This window comes from Ursus arctos, unplaced genomic scaffold (genome assembly GCF_023065955.2).
Source record: "Ursus arctos isolate Adak ecotype North America unplaced genomic scaffold, UrsArc2.0 scaffold_12, whole genome shotgun sequence".
In the NCBI taxonomy this organism is placed as follows: domain Eukaryota; kingdom Metazoa; phylum Chordata; class Mammalia; order Carnivora; family Ursidae; genus Ursus; species Ursus arctos.
In genome coordinates, this window is record NW_026622786.1 from 65,537,577 (window position 1) to 65,554,313 (window position 16,737).

At 53.5% G+C, this 16,737-nt stretch overlaps 1 protein-coding gene across 1 annotated transcript; it reads left to right on the top strand.

Annotated features, from left to right (window-relative positions):
- Positions 1-12,821: 12,821 nt before the first annotated feature.
- DMRTA2 (DMRT like family A2) lies at positions 12,822-16,470 on the top strand. The gene is made up of 2 exons (XM_026497464.2): positions 12,822-13,646; positions 14,920-16,470. The coding sequence occupies exons 1-2, from the start codon at positions 13,091-13,093 to the stop codon at positions 15,969-15,971; spliced, it is 1,608 nt and encodes a 535-aa protein (XP_026353249.1). The 5' UTR covers positions 12,822-13,090; the 3' UTR covers positions 15,972-16,470.
- The last annotated feature ends 267 nt before the right edge of the window (positions 16,471-16,737 follow it).

The window sequence follows — 16,737 nt, forward strand, 5'->3', positions numbered from 1 at the left end:
ACTCCGCCAGGTCGCTACCACTAATATCCTTATTTTACAGTTAGGGGAACTGAGGCTCCGAGAAATGATGTCACTGTTCAGAGTCGCACAGCTAGTAGAGAGGAGCTGAAATTCCACTCTGGATCCGAGCCCGAAGCTCGCGCCTGCTCCGTCTCAACCTCATCGCGCCCCACCCCTGGCCCCCACCCCGAGCTGCTTTTAGTAGCTGTAACTTCTAAGCCACAGGTGAGAGAGTAGAATGAAAATCCCCACACACTTTTCCCCACACACTTTCTAGGGTACTGCACGCCCCTAGTTTTCTCCTACTCCTCCAAAAGATCCCCCTGTGTCCCTCTGCAGAGTTTTCCTGCTCTGCTTGCCTGTGAAATGTCAGCAGCCCCGAATTCCTTCCTGTGCCCTCTGTTCTTCTCAAATTCTCCTTAGATAGGAGGCAATCTGTGCTTCTACACTCAGCTCAGATTTTGCCTAAGGTATAAATTCCACAAGGGTAAGGTCTATGTCAATCTGATCTGTTGTTTTATCCTTCCACTCAGACCTGGCACTGTACATAGGTGCTTGATAAATAGTGAACATTTATATCATGTTTATTGAATGCCAGGCACTAAGTACTTCACTCCTCACAACAACCCTGAAGTAGGAGCTATTAATATCCCCACTTTGTTGGTGAGCAAACTGAGGCACAAGAGATTAGGTAATTTGCCCAAGGTCACACAGCTAGTAAACCAAGGACCCAGGATTCAAACACAGGTGTTTTGGCTCCAGAGTTCAGGCTATTACCACTCCACTACCTCTCCTCCAGAAAGCCTCATGGAATCCCCAGGGCCAGGTTGGGGGCCTCTTCTAATCCCTGTGTTTGCCCCTAGCAGAGCACTTATCCTATTACTGTGATTATTTGCTCAGAAGTCTCCCTCTGTGGACCGTGACAGGTCTGCCCCCACTGGGCCTGGCACAGGGCACAGACAGTAAATGTAATATGAATGAATGAACTACAAAACTACCCTATGAGATGGAACATACTACCCCTGTTTCATACATTGATAAACTGAGGCTTAGAGAGCTTAAATCATTTGCCCAAATTCTCATAACTACCATATAACATACCCTGTCTATCTCCAAAGCAAATCTTTTTTTTTCCATCATGCATTTTCATTAGACCTACATTGATTTTTTTAAAGATTTTATTTATTTATTTGAGAGAGAGTGCACACCGGCAAGAGGAGGCAGAGCGTGAGCAGGGGGAGGGGCAGAGGGGAGAGGGAGAAGCAGACTCCCCGCTGAGCAGGGAGCCTGACTCAGGACCCATCCCAGGACCCTGGGATCACGGCCTGCACCGAAGGCAGGTGCTCAACGGACTGGCCACCCAGGCACCTATTAGACCTGCATTTAGTTGACGTTCTGTGTAAGTGCCCTTTGCCTTATGGAGATAGCATCAGTTTTGACTCATCTATTCATCATTTAGGCTTTTTGTTAAACACTGGATTCTCAGCCTCTACCCTCGTCCCAGAATTTCCAGGCTGGGATGGGGCCATCAATTTAAGGACAGTGTGGTCAACGCTAGGTAAGTTCCAGGAGCCATGGGAATCCAGAGAAGGCCCCCAGTTTGGGCAGTTGGATAGATTTCTGGGAGAGATGAACTCCACCTACGGGCTGTGGCCAGAGTCCATTCTGTAATAAATGGCACTGCCTAAGCCTGACAATCTGAGATCTGAGAATTAGAAAACGTAGGCATCCTACAGGATCAAAATGAAGACTGCCTCTGTGGGCTGAGGTCCCCAGGCCCCTGGAAATGTTATCTGCCTTACTTGGGCACACATTGGTAACACTGGCATCGTATTTTTCTGAAGAGTTGGCAACAAGGAGAGTCTTACTGAAACTTCTCTGTGTTTGGGGGAGTCTAGTGGAAACACATGTAAAGGAAGTCACGTTTGGAGGCCAGGAACTTTGCTATATTTCCAGAGGGGAGTGCCAAGGTCCCAGCTGGTGGAGCAACCCACATACAAATCATCGTCTTCCTGCCTGGGTCTGCGTGGCCCTTTTCTCATTTCAGAGCATTTCCAAATATAGCAGGTCTACCCCTCCTCATTCTACAGATAGAGGAACTGAGACCCAGAGCCGTGAAATGACTTGAGCAAGGCCCCATTCTGGCATGCCTTCAACCACACCAAGCATCAATGAAGAACCGGTGCAGTATCACCTACATGCCTCAGGTTCTTGGTATAAAAAAATAGGGTGTGTTTTATGAGTTTTTTACATGCTATGGGAGGTCATGGACACAAAGGGAAAGACCATGTTCTCTGGTATAAAAGTGGTACTATGCCACGGAGGCAAAGAACCCAGCCCCTGCTTTTGCCCAGTCCCACAAGGAACCAGCACGGCTATGCTGTGCCCAGAATGGTGAAGGCCCTGAGAAGAGACAGGTGGGGTTGCTTCCAGAAGCTGGGGGTGGGCTCTGGGCTGTGATGCTCCTTTCTTACTGGCATAATATCACTCTATGCTTTATAGCAAACATGTTCTGATTAATGGAGCCCCTGGAAAGGGTGGTGGGAGTGAGCGAGGTGACTCTGGGAGAGTCCCTCTGGGACCTTGAGCACCCCACGCCTGCCAGAAAATCTCTGAACCATGATAATCCATCAGAATTCTGAATCTGGAGGGAGTTTTCAGATTATGGTTCAAGAGCAGAAGTCACCTCCTGTCATCAGCTCCCAGCTCCACTGTCCTTTCTCTAATGGAGGCAAAAAGATACTGAGAAGGGAACAGTTTTCCAGTCTGGGGTGAAGGCAAAGAGAAGAATTCATTCATTCAGCAACTGACTAACAAATAACAATATCCAATATACCTTAAGTGTTTACTACATGTCAGACACTGAGAAGGACTTTCCATGAGTTGTGTTATTGAATCCTCAAAATGACCCCATGAAAGCGTTCTCTTTACTTCCATCTTGCATAGGAGGGAATGTGACAAGTGCAGGACTTCTCCCCAGGTTAGTTTTCATACTGGCAGCTCTGCTCAGCCAGGCCCTGTGACCAAGGGTGCTAAGGATACATGAAGGATGGTGGGAGACTCCTGACCGGCAGTGAAAGCACAGTCCTGAGGGGTGAAGGGGGTTTGTACATGCTCAGAAGGGAGTGAAGACGCCCCGAGGGAAAGAGGCTCCCGACACCAAAGGAAGGGCTGTCTTCATCCTCCTACACCTATCCCTAGGGATAGGGAATGTGGCCTCAACTCCACCTGCTAGTCTCCAACCAGTCTCTTCTCCAGATGCAAAGAACAGTTCTCATCCCTCTCCCACCTAGCTGTATGACCCTGGGAAAGTTCCTTCCTCTCTATGCCTCAGTTTCCTCTGAAATGAATTGGGCATGAAGATGGGTGGCTGTGTGGTTTCAGAGAGGGCAAAACGCAGGAGGCACTTAGAGAGCTTGCAGCGTTGGCTTGTGCCGGCTGTGCTCTGACAAGAAACAGTAGAGCATCATGAGTGCTGGGTCCTAAATGGTGAGGAGAAGTATTCCAGGGAACTGTCTGCCCTGGGCCTGGGCATCTGGAGGGGCCATCTCTGCATCTGTGCCACGGTGAGCCTGGAGTCTGAACCACCCACTGGGGTTTAAAAAAAAAAAAAAAAAGTCCATTTGTCAGCCAGCTTCCCCACCCTGACACCGGACCCCGCCAGGAAAGAGAGTTAACATGTTGGGCTCCTGCCCAACCAGTATCCGGCCCTGAGCCAGTCAAGCAGCTTGGAACTCACCCACCATACACAGCCTGGAAGGAGCCTGCACAGCCCCAGCAGGAAATGGGGGTTAGTGGGAGTAGAAGGTGTGTGTGTAGGGGAGGGTGGGAGTCAGAGTAGAACTCTAGGGAAAGACGCCAAAGGTGTGTGGGTGAGTGTGTGTGTGTGTGTGTGGGTGTGTATGTGGGTGTGGCCTGAGCAGATGGATTAGGTCTCTCCCTCCTAGCCCTATCTCCCCCACTTATCTTCATTTTGGTCAGTGACCTGGGGCTTATAGGCTGGGAGTATGGGGCTGGGGACCCCTGATGTGCACTTGGAGGACTGGTCGGCACTGCACTCAAGCCGAGGCTGACCCAGCCCAAAAGCCTAGCCCTCATGTCCATCATCTTCACATTCTCCTCTCCCCACATGCGGGGGGGCCTGGCTGCTGCCGACCTCCAAGCAATCCAATTACAGCGGGGAGGCGACTCGCCCACAGTCACACAGGGCTGCAAAGGCTCTGAATCTGGGTGGCGCATCGCCCCGGGGGGCTGATTCCTGAAATCGCTGCTTCCAAAGGCCCTCTTGTGACGTGGAGACCGCGAGAAGGAAGGTCCAAAGAAGACCACCTTGCGGGTGCACATCGTCCTCAAAGCCCTAGGAGAGCCTGCAAATCACTTGGGCCTTTGCACTGTTTCCTATGTGCAGAATCGCCCCTCCCTTCCTTCCTCAGCCTAGTCAATTCCAGGTCCTTCCAAACTCAGCTCCCGGAGACTGTGAGAACTCATTTAAAATGGGTCAGAAAGGAGGCCAGTCTCAAAATAAATATACTACGATCAGTAACTTTCTTATGTTCCTGTCAAAACAAGTTAGACGTTGTGAAAAGATGGGTGAAAAGATTCTGTTCACAACAGACACATAAAATACCAAAGATTATGCTTAAGAAACAACTATAGAAACAAAATGATAAAATTTACAAAGGGACATAAAAGTCATGAATAAATGAAAGTCACACCCTGTCCTAGATGGAAATATCCATATTGTGAAGATATATAATCTCCCTTAAAATAATTTCTAAAGGCAGTTAAATAAAATTCCCGAAGGCTTTTTAAATTTTTACTTACCCTTTTGAACCAGCTTTAAAAATTCTAAAATATTTTTTCAGAAGACTCTCTTTCCAAAATAGCCAAGAGAATTTTGAATCAGAAAGATCCTTGCCTTCCCAAATATTACAGAACTACAATAATTTTTGAGTGAGGCTGGTGCAAAAATAAATCACTCTTTAGACAAGAAAGTGTTGAAATGACCTAACACCTTCTGAGAATTTAGTATATAGCATATGGTCAGTGGGGGAAAAGGTGGATCTTTAAGTAGTGCTGTGATAACTGGCTAACCATTTGGGGGAAAATTAACTTACATACTTACTTCACACCATACGCCAAAATTAATTTCAAATGGACTAAAGATATAAATGTAAATAGTGAAATATAGGTGAATGCTCTCAGAAAGTTGGATCTAAAAAACCCTTGGTAGCTATAATACTGTAAATCGAATCTATAAAGAAAAAAATGACAGATTTGGTTACATAGAATTTTTTAAAACTTCAGTATAACAACAAAACTGGAGAAAACCCAAAAAAGGGAGAAATGAAGCATATGTTACAGATAAGAGGATGCTACTGTCTTTAATACATAAACAGCTATTACAAATTAAGGAAAGGAGAAACTTTATGAGGAAAAAAAAGCAAAGAATACACACAGTTTAAAAAAAAAAAACAAGTGACTAACATAAAGAAAAAAACTAAGGAATAACTAAGGAAATGCAAATTACGATGACAAAAGATTCTTTTTTTTCCCCTGACTGAATTGGCAAAGAATAAAAAGATCAGCAAGATGCACTACTGTTGAGTGTGCCCGTTGACACAACCTTTCCTGAGGGCTATTTGACAAGTAGTTCTCAAAGCCTTAAAAAAAAAAAAAAAAAAGCCTCTGACCAATCAATCTTATTTCTAGGAATTTATCCTAAGGAAATAATTAGGCAAATTCACAAAGAATGTTCATTGTAGTAATGTTTATTGTAGCAAAAATTGGAAACAAACAAAATACCTCTCAAGTGAAAATTGGCTAAATAAAAGAACATCCATACATGGAAATATTAAGCAATTCTTAAAGGTTATGTAGATATATTGATTAATATGAAAATGTTTATCAGGTTTGCATGTAAAAATGAAAGAAACAAAAAGCGTGTTTTTGTAAAGGCGCGTACACAGAAAAAAAATTCCAAATATACTTAGCTGAACTGTCTAAAATGTTTTATAATGTTTTATCAGAACTAGCAATAATAATGTTTCCACTTGGGAAACTTAACCTCTCACCTCAGGGATCCCTTTCTTCAGGAAGTCTCCCTTGACCCTCCTTTCCCCACTCCCACCTCAACCTTGTTTCTCACAGTGAGGTCACTGGTGGGTGACTGTGTCCCTAGTTGGTCAACGAGCTCTTTAAGGGGCCATCACAGTTTATTTATTTTCGGGCCTCAGGGTCTGGCACTTACTAGGTGCTCAACATGAATGAAATTAATGAAAGACCCCTTCTCTGGTGTTTCTGTGAATGATCTAGCAATTGAATGGTATCGAACCGACCGAAAGCCCCAGCTCTGATCCTGCCCGACTGGAACTGAAGATGAGAAGGAAAAATGCCTGGGTGGAAGTGGGATCTAAGTTCTCATGTTCCTCGATGCTCAACAGCACTGTGACCCTGGGCAAGTTACGTCGCCTCACTGAACCTCGGAGGACTGGTCTCTAAAACGTGGAACATCACACCTCCCCAAGGACTGGGTACCAAGCAACGGAGCACACACCAAGCGTTTAGCAGGGTAGTGGTACACATTAGGCGCTCAAAAATAAAAGCAAATAGTTGGGCAATGAACGTTACTCTCAGCGCGTTGGTCTCAGGCTCGGATGCACCCAACCAGAAGGTTGCGGAGACAGGAAGCCGGGCGACCCTGGGCGATCGCCGCTCCCGCACGCGCCCAGCGGACTCCCGGGTTTGATCCAAAGGAGCGCTGCGGCCCCGCGCAGGGGCTCCGCGTCGGGGGCTCCCGCCGGGCTCTCAGCTCTGGTGCCCTCGCTCCCCCGCCTTCAGGTGGCTCCCTGGCCCACTTCTCCGCTGGAGAGTGAAAGGCCCGAGGAGAGGCTGAGCACCAGCAGGTCCCGCGGGCCCCAGAGGGTGAGGGTGAGGAGAGGGGCCATCCGTCCTCCGCGCCCGGCCGGAGGCCGCGCCTGGAACGGTGCACAGCTTGGGCCTTGGGTAGGGGTCTCCCCTGGTACCCCTGAGTTCGAATTCTCCTCTGTCCCGTACTGCTTGTGAGATGGGGGACCAGTCACCTCACCTCTCTGAGTGTTTTCTCACCTGTCAAGTGGAATAATAGGACTTGCCTCACAGAATGTGGCGCGACTTAAGACCCTGTAGGGGAAGCGCGAGGCGCAGGGCCCCTTGCAGGAAGAGCGCGGAGGTTATTTCTGGCTGCAGAACTGTGCCTGGGTCCCTGGCCCTGGTCTAGGCCGGATCCGTGGCTTTGACCCCGTGAAAGGGCCTTCTTAGCGGGCTCGGGGGCGGGGACAGCAAACCAGGCTGCGCTTCTCTGTCCACCCAGGGGTGCACGCGGCTGAGAGTCTTAATTAACGTGGCTCGAGAGGCGATCCGGAGGCAAATGTTGTCGTGGTCTGTCTGTGTGTGTACAGATGTGAGTGTATCCGCACGCGTGTTCGCGCGTCTGTGGTTGTGCGGCAAACAGCGTTTTGGGTCGGTCTGCGTAGACTCCTTCTCCCAAAGGCATCTTCCCCCTTTTCTCCGCGCCCCATTCCCAGTAAAGAGTTTCAGCCAAACTAACGGAATCTGGAGCGGCCAGGGGAGGGCTGGGGACGGGAGGGGCGATTCCGTCCCGGAGCCACTGGTTTGGGGATAATTACTTTTAATGTCAGAAAGATTTAGTTTAATATCATCTCTATTAGGCTGCCGGGAGGGTAATTAAACGGGACGCGCCACAGCCGGCAAACAGATGGCGTCTGCTTGCTCCGAGGCCGCGGGCAAACAGCGCAAAAGTCAATGCCTCTCGGGTCCCCCATCAGCGCCCCCGGCCCTGTTCCTACTCAGCGCCACGGTGCTGCACCTCCAACCTCCTCCGCACCCTCAACCCCCAACTCCAGCCTCAGCCTGGGTCTCCACCGGGGCCATCTTTTTGGACCCCACCCTTGCCCCGGGCGGGTTATGGGGGCTGGAGCCGGCAGCGAACACCGGTGGAGGTGGGTTTTCGTGGTCGGGAGAGCTCATCCGGGACCCTCAGGCGCCGGCACAGCAAATGATTCTGAGCTAAGAGGAGATCCGTGAAGGGAGTGTGTATGTGTGTGATCCTGTGAGGATAAGCTTTCTGCCCTCGCAACCTCATTTGTCCCGGTGGTCTGGGTTTGTCTGCCCAGGGTCCAACTTCAGGGCCCTGGAATAGGGTTGGGTCCAGTGACAAGCGAAGGCACACGTGTGTCTAGGTGTTCAGTCACTGACCAGGGAGTCTGTGGGCGTCTTGAGTGTGAGGTCAAGTACTAAGCGGATATCCTAGGATGAGGGCATGATGATGAGAGCCCTGTGAATTCGATCAGACTTTCCGAAGGGGTCCTCCTTGGGTGGGAAGACAGTGTCAGAGGTGAGTGCACCCTGTGGGTGGTCACTGCATGCATGTGTGAGCATGTGTCCAAGATTTTTGCCGAATGAAGTCCCACCTGCAGGCTGCGTGTTCAGGTGTGAAGCCACACTCTGGTGTAGGAGGTAGACCCTGCTGCCTCGATCTGGGCATGCATTCTCCACTGCTGGCAGCTGTGGAGGCACCCGCCTCTGGTCTGCCCCCTTTGGGGACCTCAGTCCAAATCAAGACCAACCCCAGAGTGGCTGTGGAGGATGAGTGCAGTGACTTCCACCCAGGATGGTTACTCTGCCTCCCTCCATCCATGACACATTCACTCACATGAGCACCCCAACCTTCCAACCTCGGGTGCAGAAGAAAGGTTGTATGTAGGTCCAGGACCTGTTGAGCTATGAATGCCAGGAAAGAGCTGTCGGCTCTAGGAGTGGGCAGATTCCCTCTGATGGGGCTAGGTTCCAGGATGTGTCCTCTCCCCCTCCTAAGGAAATGAGGTTCCTCACACACTCGTGGGAGAGCTTGGGGTTCTCAAGTCCTTATGCCTGAACCCTTGGCTCCCCCCAGGTTCACTCGGTTGAAGCCGTGGAATCCCACAGTGGCCTGGCCTCAAGTGAGGAGAGGAGTGTCTGGGCTACCGCCCTCCAAAAGCTAGGCATATTCCTATCGTTCAATTTGTTTGGCGTTTAAAACAATTTCTGGAAAACTTTGTTCAATGTAGCTCTGGGAGAAGGCGCCCAGCGCGCAGGGATCCAGCTGCAGCCCTCCTTCTCTCCCATACATCCTCCTCTCAGGGTGCAGTTAACCGAGAGATTTCCTTAAGCTTGTAACTTCAAGGTGGGGTCTGGGTCTTGCACTCCTGCAGGACATACTAGCCCTGACTCACTCCCTTACCTCACTCCACGCGGGAGACCCGCAGAGCTGACACCTTGCTCTCTCCCAAACTCATTCTCGGGTTCCAGCCAGTGGAATTTTCTAAGAGCGAAGGGCCTGGTTTACGTTACCATCACAGACTCCAGTCAGGGTCTGAGGGCGCCTGGGCGCGGGCCTGGTCAGCTTTCTGGAAGCTCTTTCCCTGGCTCTTCTGCACACCACCCTCTCCCCTCTCCCCTCTCCTCCACCCTCCTCGGCCTGACGCTCCAGGATGGCTACTGGGAGGAACCCGCGCAAGACTCCGCTTTCTGAGGTGGGGCCCTGCTTGTCTCGGCGCCTTCCTCCCCCAGGCGCCAGCCCCCAGCGTCAGAGGCTGCGTTAGCGGGGCGCGGCCCACGAGTTGTACCAGGGGGAAGGGGCTGCGTCCCGAGGCCCCTGGGCCCGAGTCTGCACGCCCAGTACCTCCGCGCCCCAGGCGGCATGGGTCAGAACTCCGTGGCCCGGAAGGTTCTAAAGAACATCACGGAAACGCATGGTCGGGAGAGGAGGGAGAACGACGTTTCAGAAAACTCATTTTTCCCATTAATTTAAACAAATTTTCTTTACTCTGAAGGAAAGAGAAAAGTGGAGAATAAAAATGAGAGTACGGGCACGTTGGAATGAGGAAAAGACAGGGCACAGAGAATCACAGAGAAACCCAAGGCGACTTGCCCGAGGACTGCAGCGTTAATTCCGATGTTGCCATCCAAAAGGGAAACAAAATCCAAAACCTGTTACCTCCTCTGCAGATCGAACTGCTCCTCGGGGCCGTGACGTCAGTAGGGGAGAGGAAGGTGAAAGTTAAAACTACTCCTGGGGGTCCGTAGCGACCTTGTCTCAGGCCCGGAAGGACCGACAGACGGATGCGCGTCCTGCGTGCAAGTGCATCTGGGGAGACAGAGAGGCCACGTTTTACTTTCGTTTAAAAAAAATTAAACTTTTTGTTAATTCGAAATAACACTGATAAAAAGAATCCCACCACCACGTAAAAGAAAACGAGGTGCTGCAGAAGTGAGGAGAGGAAAGAGCAAGAGGGGGCAAAGGGATAGAATTAGGGGGCGGGGAGAGGAAAGATGCGGAGCGCAAGGGACCCGGAGGGCTTCGACAGGAAGCGAAATCTCAATTCTCTCCTGGCTCCTCTTCACAAACAAAAATCCTCTTAAATCACACTTACCCTTCTTGATGCCTATCATATCAGGAATTTTAAAATGAACGACCTGTGTTTTAAAGGCGGCAGCAGGAAAAAACAAAACTACCCGAAACGCATCGGACTTGGGAGCACACCGTAACAGAGCCGGAAAGAGGACGGAAAAATCCTCTTGGCATTTATGCCATATGCCCTCTTCCTTCCCCACCCCCGACTCCCCGTTCCACCCCCACCCTGACCGCGGTAATTGAATTGTCACCTGCCCCTATCCCGCCCCCAGCCACCAGGGCCACTTGGGAAACTCGGCCTTGCCAAGCGCCCCCGGCCAGTGAGAGCTGCGCAGCCAAGCCCGCGTCCCAGAAGCCGAGGGGTTACACACGGCTACGTAGAGGCGCACCGGACACGGTAATTAGGCGCAATTCACACGCTCTCGGGCGCACGGAAACTACTTGTCACGATATTTTCAACGCTCCTCCTAGCCTACTTTTCTCCACTCCTTCCCTGGCGCGCCCCTCCCCTCCCGGAGGCACTCAGTGGAGCTTTTGGAGTTTCGAATCTTTCGGACACTGTAGAATGCGGGGCTCCCCGGGCGCGGGCCCGGCCAATCAGAGCGCTGTCTGCCTCCCCTGGCCAATGGCAGGCGCCACATTGTTGTCCAATTCTGTCTAATGGAGCCCTAAGGAGCAACAATAGAGCGGGCGAGCGGCTCATTGAGAGTCTGGCAGCGCCGGGCAACTGGGGCGCGGCTGTGCGCAGCGTCCCACGCGCTCCGCGAGGGGACGCCGCGCGGCGAGGGCCGGGTCGCGGACTCTAGCCAGCCGGTCCCTAACCGGTCCCCTGGCTCGGATTTCCGACGGAAGGGTTGCACTGCGCAGCGTTCTGAGGGGGTCCGGAAGTTCGGACATGGTGACTGAAGGAGGGTGACGTGGTCAGATAAGGGACCAGGGGGCAGGGGGAAGAGGCCAAGAGCGCCAGCAACGCAAGCGGAGCTGGGAGGTGCGCGAAGCGCGGCGGAGGAGGAGGATCCCGAGCCCACGACAGGTAGTCGAGGGACGCAGGGAGGGCAGGGGAGGCGGCCTGGCCTGCGGGCCCTGTGGACGAGGCCCGCGCCACGTCGGCCTTAGGGACCTTGCGGCCCCCGGGTCCTGAGGGAAGAGGCAGCTCAAATAGGGAAGGGATCTGGGATACCGGGGCGGAGACACCAGGACTCGGTCCCGGGCTCTGGCGGGGACACGGAGACCCAGAGGAAACCGGGGCAGAAGCTCGGGGCTGGGCCTGCTTGGGCCTTCTGGGGCCGCAGCGCAGGTGAGACTCCATAGGCAGTTCCAGAGGCGACTCCCCGGCCTCGGTGCTGTCTCCTGGGCCATCCAAGTCCCAGGAACCCAATTCCGAGACCAGAACTCGAGAATCTGCACCCAAGTAGGGTCCCGCGGGGATTCCACGAGGAGAGGGCGTGTCTGACGATTCTGTCCCTAAACCCGGAGGGGAAGAGACAGCAATGTGACACGGTCAGGGAAAGGATCTCCCTCCTGTAATACCTAACTTTTCGCAAGATACTTTTTCCTTCCCGACTACTCTTCCAGAGCACAACGCTAAAAATCGTGCCACAGGTTTTACTCCAACCCCCACTCACAACCTTTGCCTGCTGGTTTTTTGTTTTTTTGTTTTGTTTTGTTTTGTTTTTCTCATGCACACCTTTCTCCCCTACATGTACCCTGGGACTCAGACATCCGTATCAGCTGTTTTTTGTGTTTTCCTCACCCCTCAAGCTAAACTTCTGGATGTGTTTGTCTACCCCAACAAAGTTTCTTCAGCTCAATTTTCTTTTTAACTCTCCCCAGGCCTACTAAACTCGTCACACTCATTTTTCTCTCCCACTCTCTGGAGGCCCCGCACCATGAAACTTGTACCCCCCACATTTCCACGGGTCCTTGGGGCCCCACGCCTAACTTTGCTCCTGAGATGTTTGTTTTGTTATCTAGCCTTCACTCTGTTTCCCAGAGCTGTTCTTTCTGTTTCTGATTTTTCTAACTCTCCTGCTCCCACCAGCATAAAAACTTCAGACCCAGCCAGCTGAACTCGATGCCTTGTGTGCATTGATAGCTCTCTCCTTTTCGCCTTTCCCCAAAACTGAGCATTTCGCCTCGAATTTGTTTTGTTTTGCTCTTGGTATCTAGTCTGACTGCTGGGTCAAAATTTTCTCTCTAATCCAAGTCCCAACAAACAAACATTTCTCTCTACCCGTCTCACCCCAATTAAGCTAAGCTTTGGGGAGATAATATTTTCCTTTTCAAACCCTCGTTATATCCACCTGAACTAGTGACTTTTCCAAACTTTATATGTCTTTTTATTTTTTTTTTCCAGCGGAACCACTGATTCAAACGAAATCTTAGACCCACCCAGTGCATAAATCAGATATAAGAAGAGGAGCTCTGGTGGGAATAGGGTGGGGGAGCTCGGCTTTACAAGGGGGATCCGAAGGTACCTCCTTCCAGCAATTTGGCAACCACTAGGCAAACTTCCGCGACCGAAAATTTCCCTCCCTAAGCCTGATCTCCTCAAGGGTACGCTGTAGCTCAGCACACGTGCGCTGCTCACGGCAAGTCTCGTCCTTCTTCCCACGGTCTTCTACGCCAGGTCCTGCCATGGAGCTGCGCTCCGAGCTGCCTAGCGTGCCCGGCGCAGCGACGGCGGCGGCAACAGCGACAGGGCCGCCCGTGGCGTCGGTGGCGTCGGTGGCAGCGGCGGCGGCAGCGGCCGCGTCGCTACCGGTGAGCGTGGCGGGCGGCTTGCTAAGAGCGCCGCCGCTGTTGTTGCGGGCGGCGGAGAAGTACCCGCGGACCCCCAAGTGCGCGCGCTGCCGCAACCACGGCGTGGTGTCGGCGCTCAAGGGCCACAAACGCTACTGCCGCTGGAAGGACTGCCTGTGCGCCAAGTGCACGCTCATCGCCGAGCGCCAGCGCGTCATGGCGGCGCAAGTGGCGCTGCGCAGGCAACAGGCGCAGGAGGAGAACGAGGCGCGCGAGCTACAGCTGCTCTACGGCACCGCCGAGGGCCTGGCGCTCGCCGCAGCCAACGGCATTATTCCGCCGCGACCTGCCTACGAGGTCTTCGGCTCAGTGTGCGCCGCCGACGGCGGGGGGCCGGGAGCGGGAGCGCCCGCGGGGACCGGAGGCGGCGCAGCGGGCGCGGGGAGCTCAGGTGAGCGCGCGGCCTGGCTGGGACGAAAGGGAGCAGGGACCGGGCCTGGGGGCGCGCGGCCCAGGGACTGGTCTTAGTACTGAAAGAGTGTAATCCCCTTTTCCAAACGCCCGACTGCTAAGCGTTCACTGCGCACCCAGGCCCTGATTTGGGGCACAAACACAGAAATTCTTTCTCCCCTTTCTGAAGAATTTGCCCTCTACTCCCTTCTTTCACCGCGGGCCCAGATGTAGACGCTGTAATCTTATCTCCTCTACCCAAACGCGGCCAGGTCCCACCTTCCCTGCTCACTTGGCTCGGTCTCCCCAGCATGGAACCTTTAAGCTTGGTTCTGCTCTTCTCCACTTGCCGTGGTTCCTTCTGCTCCATCCCAACTCTCTTCAGAAACCCGGCCCTCTCCCAGTCCTCCTCCCCCGCCCCGCCCCGCTTTCTCTAGGTATCAGAGACACCTCTTCCCTTTTCCCCGTGTGATTCCTTTTCTCAAGTTCCCAGTGCTCCCCGGACAACCGCATGCTGCGCCTGCTCCTTCTTTCTAGCTTCTTTCCCCACTCATCCCCGTTTTCTCAAGAGTAGGTGCTCTCTCGCTTCCCTTGATCCCCACTCTTCTAACCCTCTTACTCCTTGTCTGGCCCCACCCTCTTCTTCAAGAATTTCTCGCCTTTTTCTAGGGAGGGAAGAAATTAAGTCTGGGGCCATTGGGGGCCCTCTCAGCCCTCATCTTGGGAATGAAGAACTCCTTATGTTTTAGTTTCGGAAAGGGTGGATTAGAAATAGGGGCTCTATTTTTGCCTGCAGAAAGGCTTGGGATCTCTTAGATACCCAAGGTGCCTTCCCTAACAAGCTATGTTGCCCAGGGCCAGAGGGTGCCCAGGGCGCGGTTTGCTCTTGGAGTGATGGATGTGGAATGGGTCCTCTATACAGTAGGTGGTGTAGGTGGAAGTTGTATTGTCTCCTGCTTGAACTCTGGGTCAGGGCACGGCTAGGAAGGGGAATAAGAGCAGAAGTGTTGGGGCACAGATGTGGAAGGGGGGAACTGGACATTGAATTTACAGGGTTCTGGGTACAGAAAGAGTGCGCCCTGGGGGGTAGGGGATGTGAGACGGAACTTTAGGGGTTCAGAGAGTAAGGAATGTTGGAGAAAAAAGGAGGGGGCGCTGGAGCCCAGTGAATGAGGGTCGTTGGGTTCAGAGAGAGGAAACTGGGGTCCAAAGGGCTGGTGCCGTCACCCCTCCGCCCCTAATCACTCCTCATATCCCCTTTTCTCCCTTCCTAGAGGCCAAGTTACAGAAGTTTGACCTGTTTCCCAAGACGCTGCTTCAGACCGGCCGCCCCGGCAGCCCGCAGCCGCCACCGGGGAAGCCCTTATCACCCGACGGCGCGGACTCGGGTCCTGGGACATCTTCTCCGGAGGTGCGGCCGGGCTCGGGCTCGGAGAACGGCGACGGCGAGTCCTTCTCGGGGTCGCCCCTGGCCCGGGCCTCCAAGGAGGCAGGTGGGAGCTGCCCGGGCAGTGCAGGCCCGGGAGGCGGTGGTGAGGAGGACAGCCCGGGCTCCGCCAGCCCTTTGGGCTCCGAATCCGGTTCCGAGGCCGACAAAGAAGAGGCAGAGGCCGCTCCCGCTCCAGGGCTGGGCGGGGTTCCGGGTCCACGGCAGCGGACGCCGCTTGACATCCTGACGCGCGTCTTCCCGGGCCACCGGCGAGGCGTCCTGGAGCTGGTGTTGCAGGGTTGCGGCGGCGACGTGGTGCAGGCCATCGAGCAGGTGCTGAACCACCACCGCGGGGGCTTGGCGGCCGGCCTCGGTCCCGCGGTGCCCCCTGATAAGGCCGCAGTGGGTGCCGTAGCAGCAGCGGACGACGCGTGGCCGGGCCGCGTCGACGCCGCCGCTGCCGGGGGGCCTGGGCTGCCCGCGCCGCTGCAGGCCGGCCCCGCCGCTCCTCCGCACCACAGACCTTTGTTGGCCGGCGCCATGGCGCCCGGGGCGCTGGGCTCGCTGAGCAGCCGCTCGGCATTCTCACCACTGCAGCCCAACGCCAGTCACTTCGGCGCCGACGCCGGCGCCTACCCGCTGGGCGCGCCGCTCGGCCTCAGCCCCCTGCGCCTGGCCTATTCGGCCGCAGCGGCGCACAGCCGTGGCCTGGCCTTCATGGCTCCCTACTCGACCGCGGGCCTGGTACCCACACTCGGCTTCCGCCCGCCCATGGACTACGCCTTCAGCGACCTCATGCGCGACCGCTCGGCCGCCGCCGCTGCGGTGCACAAGGAGCCCACCTACGGCGGCGGCCTGTACGGGCCTATGGTCAATGGTGCCCCTGAAAAGCAGTAGGGCCAGGGGCCCGGCAGCCGGGCCGCCCCCAAACGGGGACCCCAGCCTTGATCCAGCGGGCCGCCGGTCCCTCTTCACCCGGTGCGCTATCTGCGCCCCGGCTGGGGTCCTCTCGCTCAAAGGTGATTTTCGGTTTTGTTTTGGAAGGTGGGTGAGAGCTAAGCAAAGGGGGAGCAATACAGATGCAGATGTTCTCAGAGCGGGTACGTGGTCCTGATCTTCATCCTCCAACCACCTCCTCAAGGCTCCTCCAGCCCTTCAAAAGGCCGGGAATTGTGAATTCAGAGGCTGCGGCCGCCGCACACGCTCCTGCCTCTCCTTTTGCTGTGCTCATCCACCCGCCCGCTCTTCAGTGGATGGCAGGATAGTCCAAGAGTCTGTCTTCTGTGTCTCCCTCTCCTTATTAAATTTTTTAAAAAAATATTCGCTCTAACAAATATAAATTTAGGATGTATAAATCTCTTGGCACTGAGTCGAGTCTTTGGGACACACACATATATATCGATATCAATTGTAAAAAAAAAAAAAAGGAAACAAGTTCTAAGGTGCACTTTCCTTGTTGCGGTATTTGTCGCTCTCTTTGTTGCTTATGCCAATAAGCATGGGTTTCCTTGGTGCAGTGTGAGTTTTTATATATGTATAAATCTATATATAATCTATACATATATATATACAAGCCAGTGTATAATGTTATAAAATGGAATTCTAAGTTATTAATTGTAATCTGTAGGTGACCTCGGTATTAACGTGAAAAATATTCAAAAAC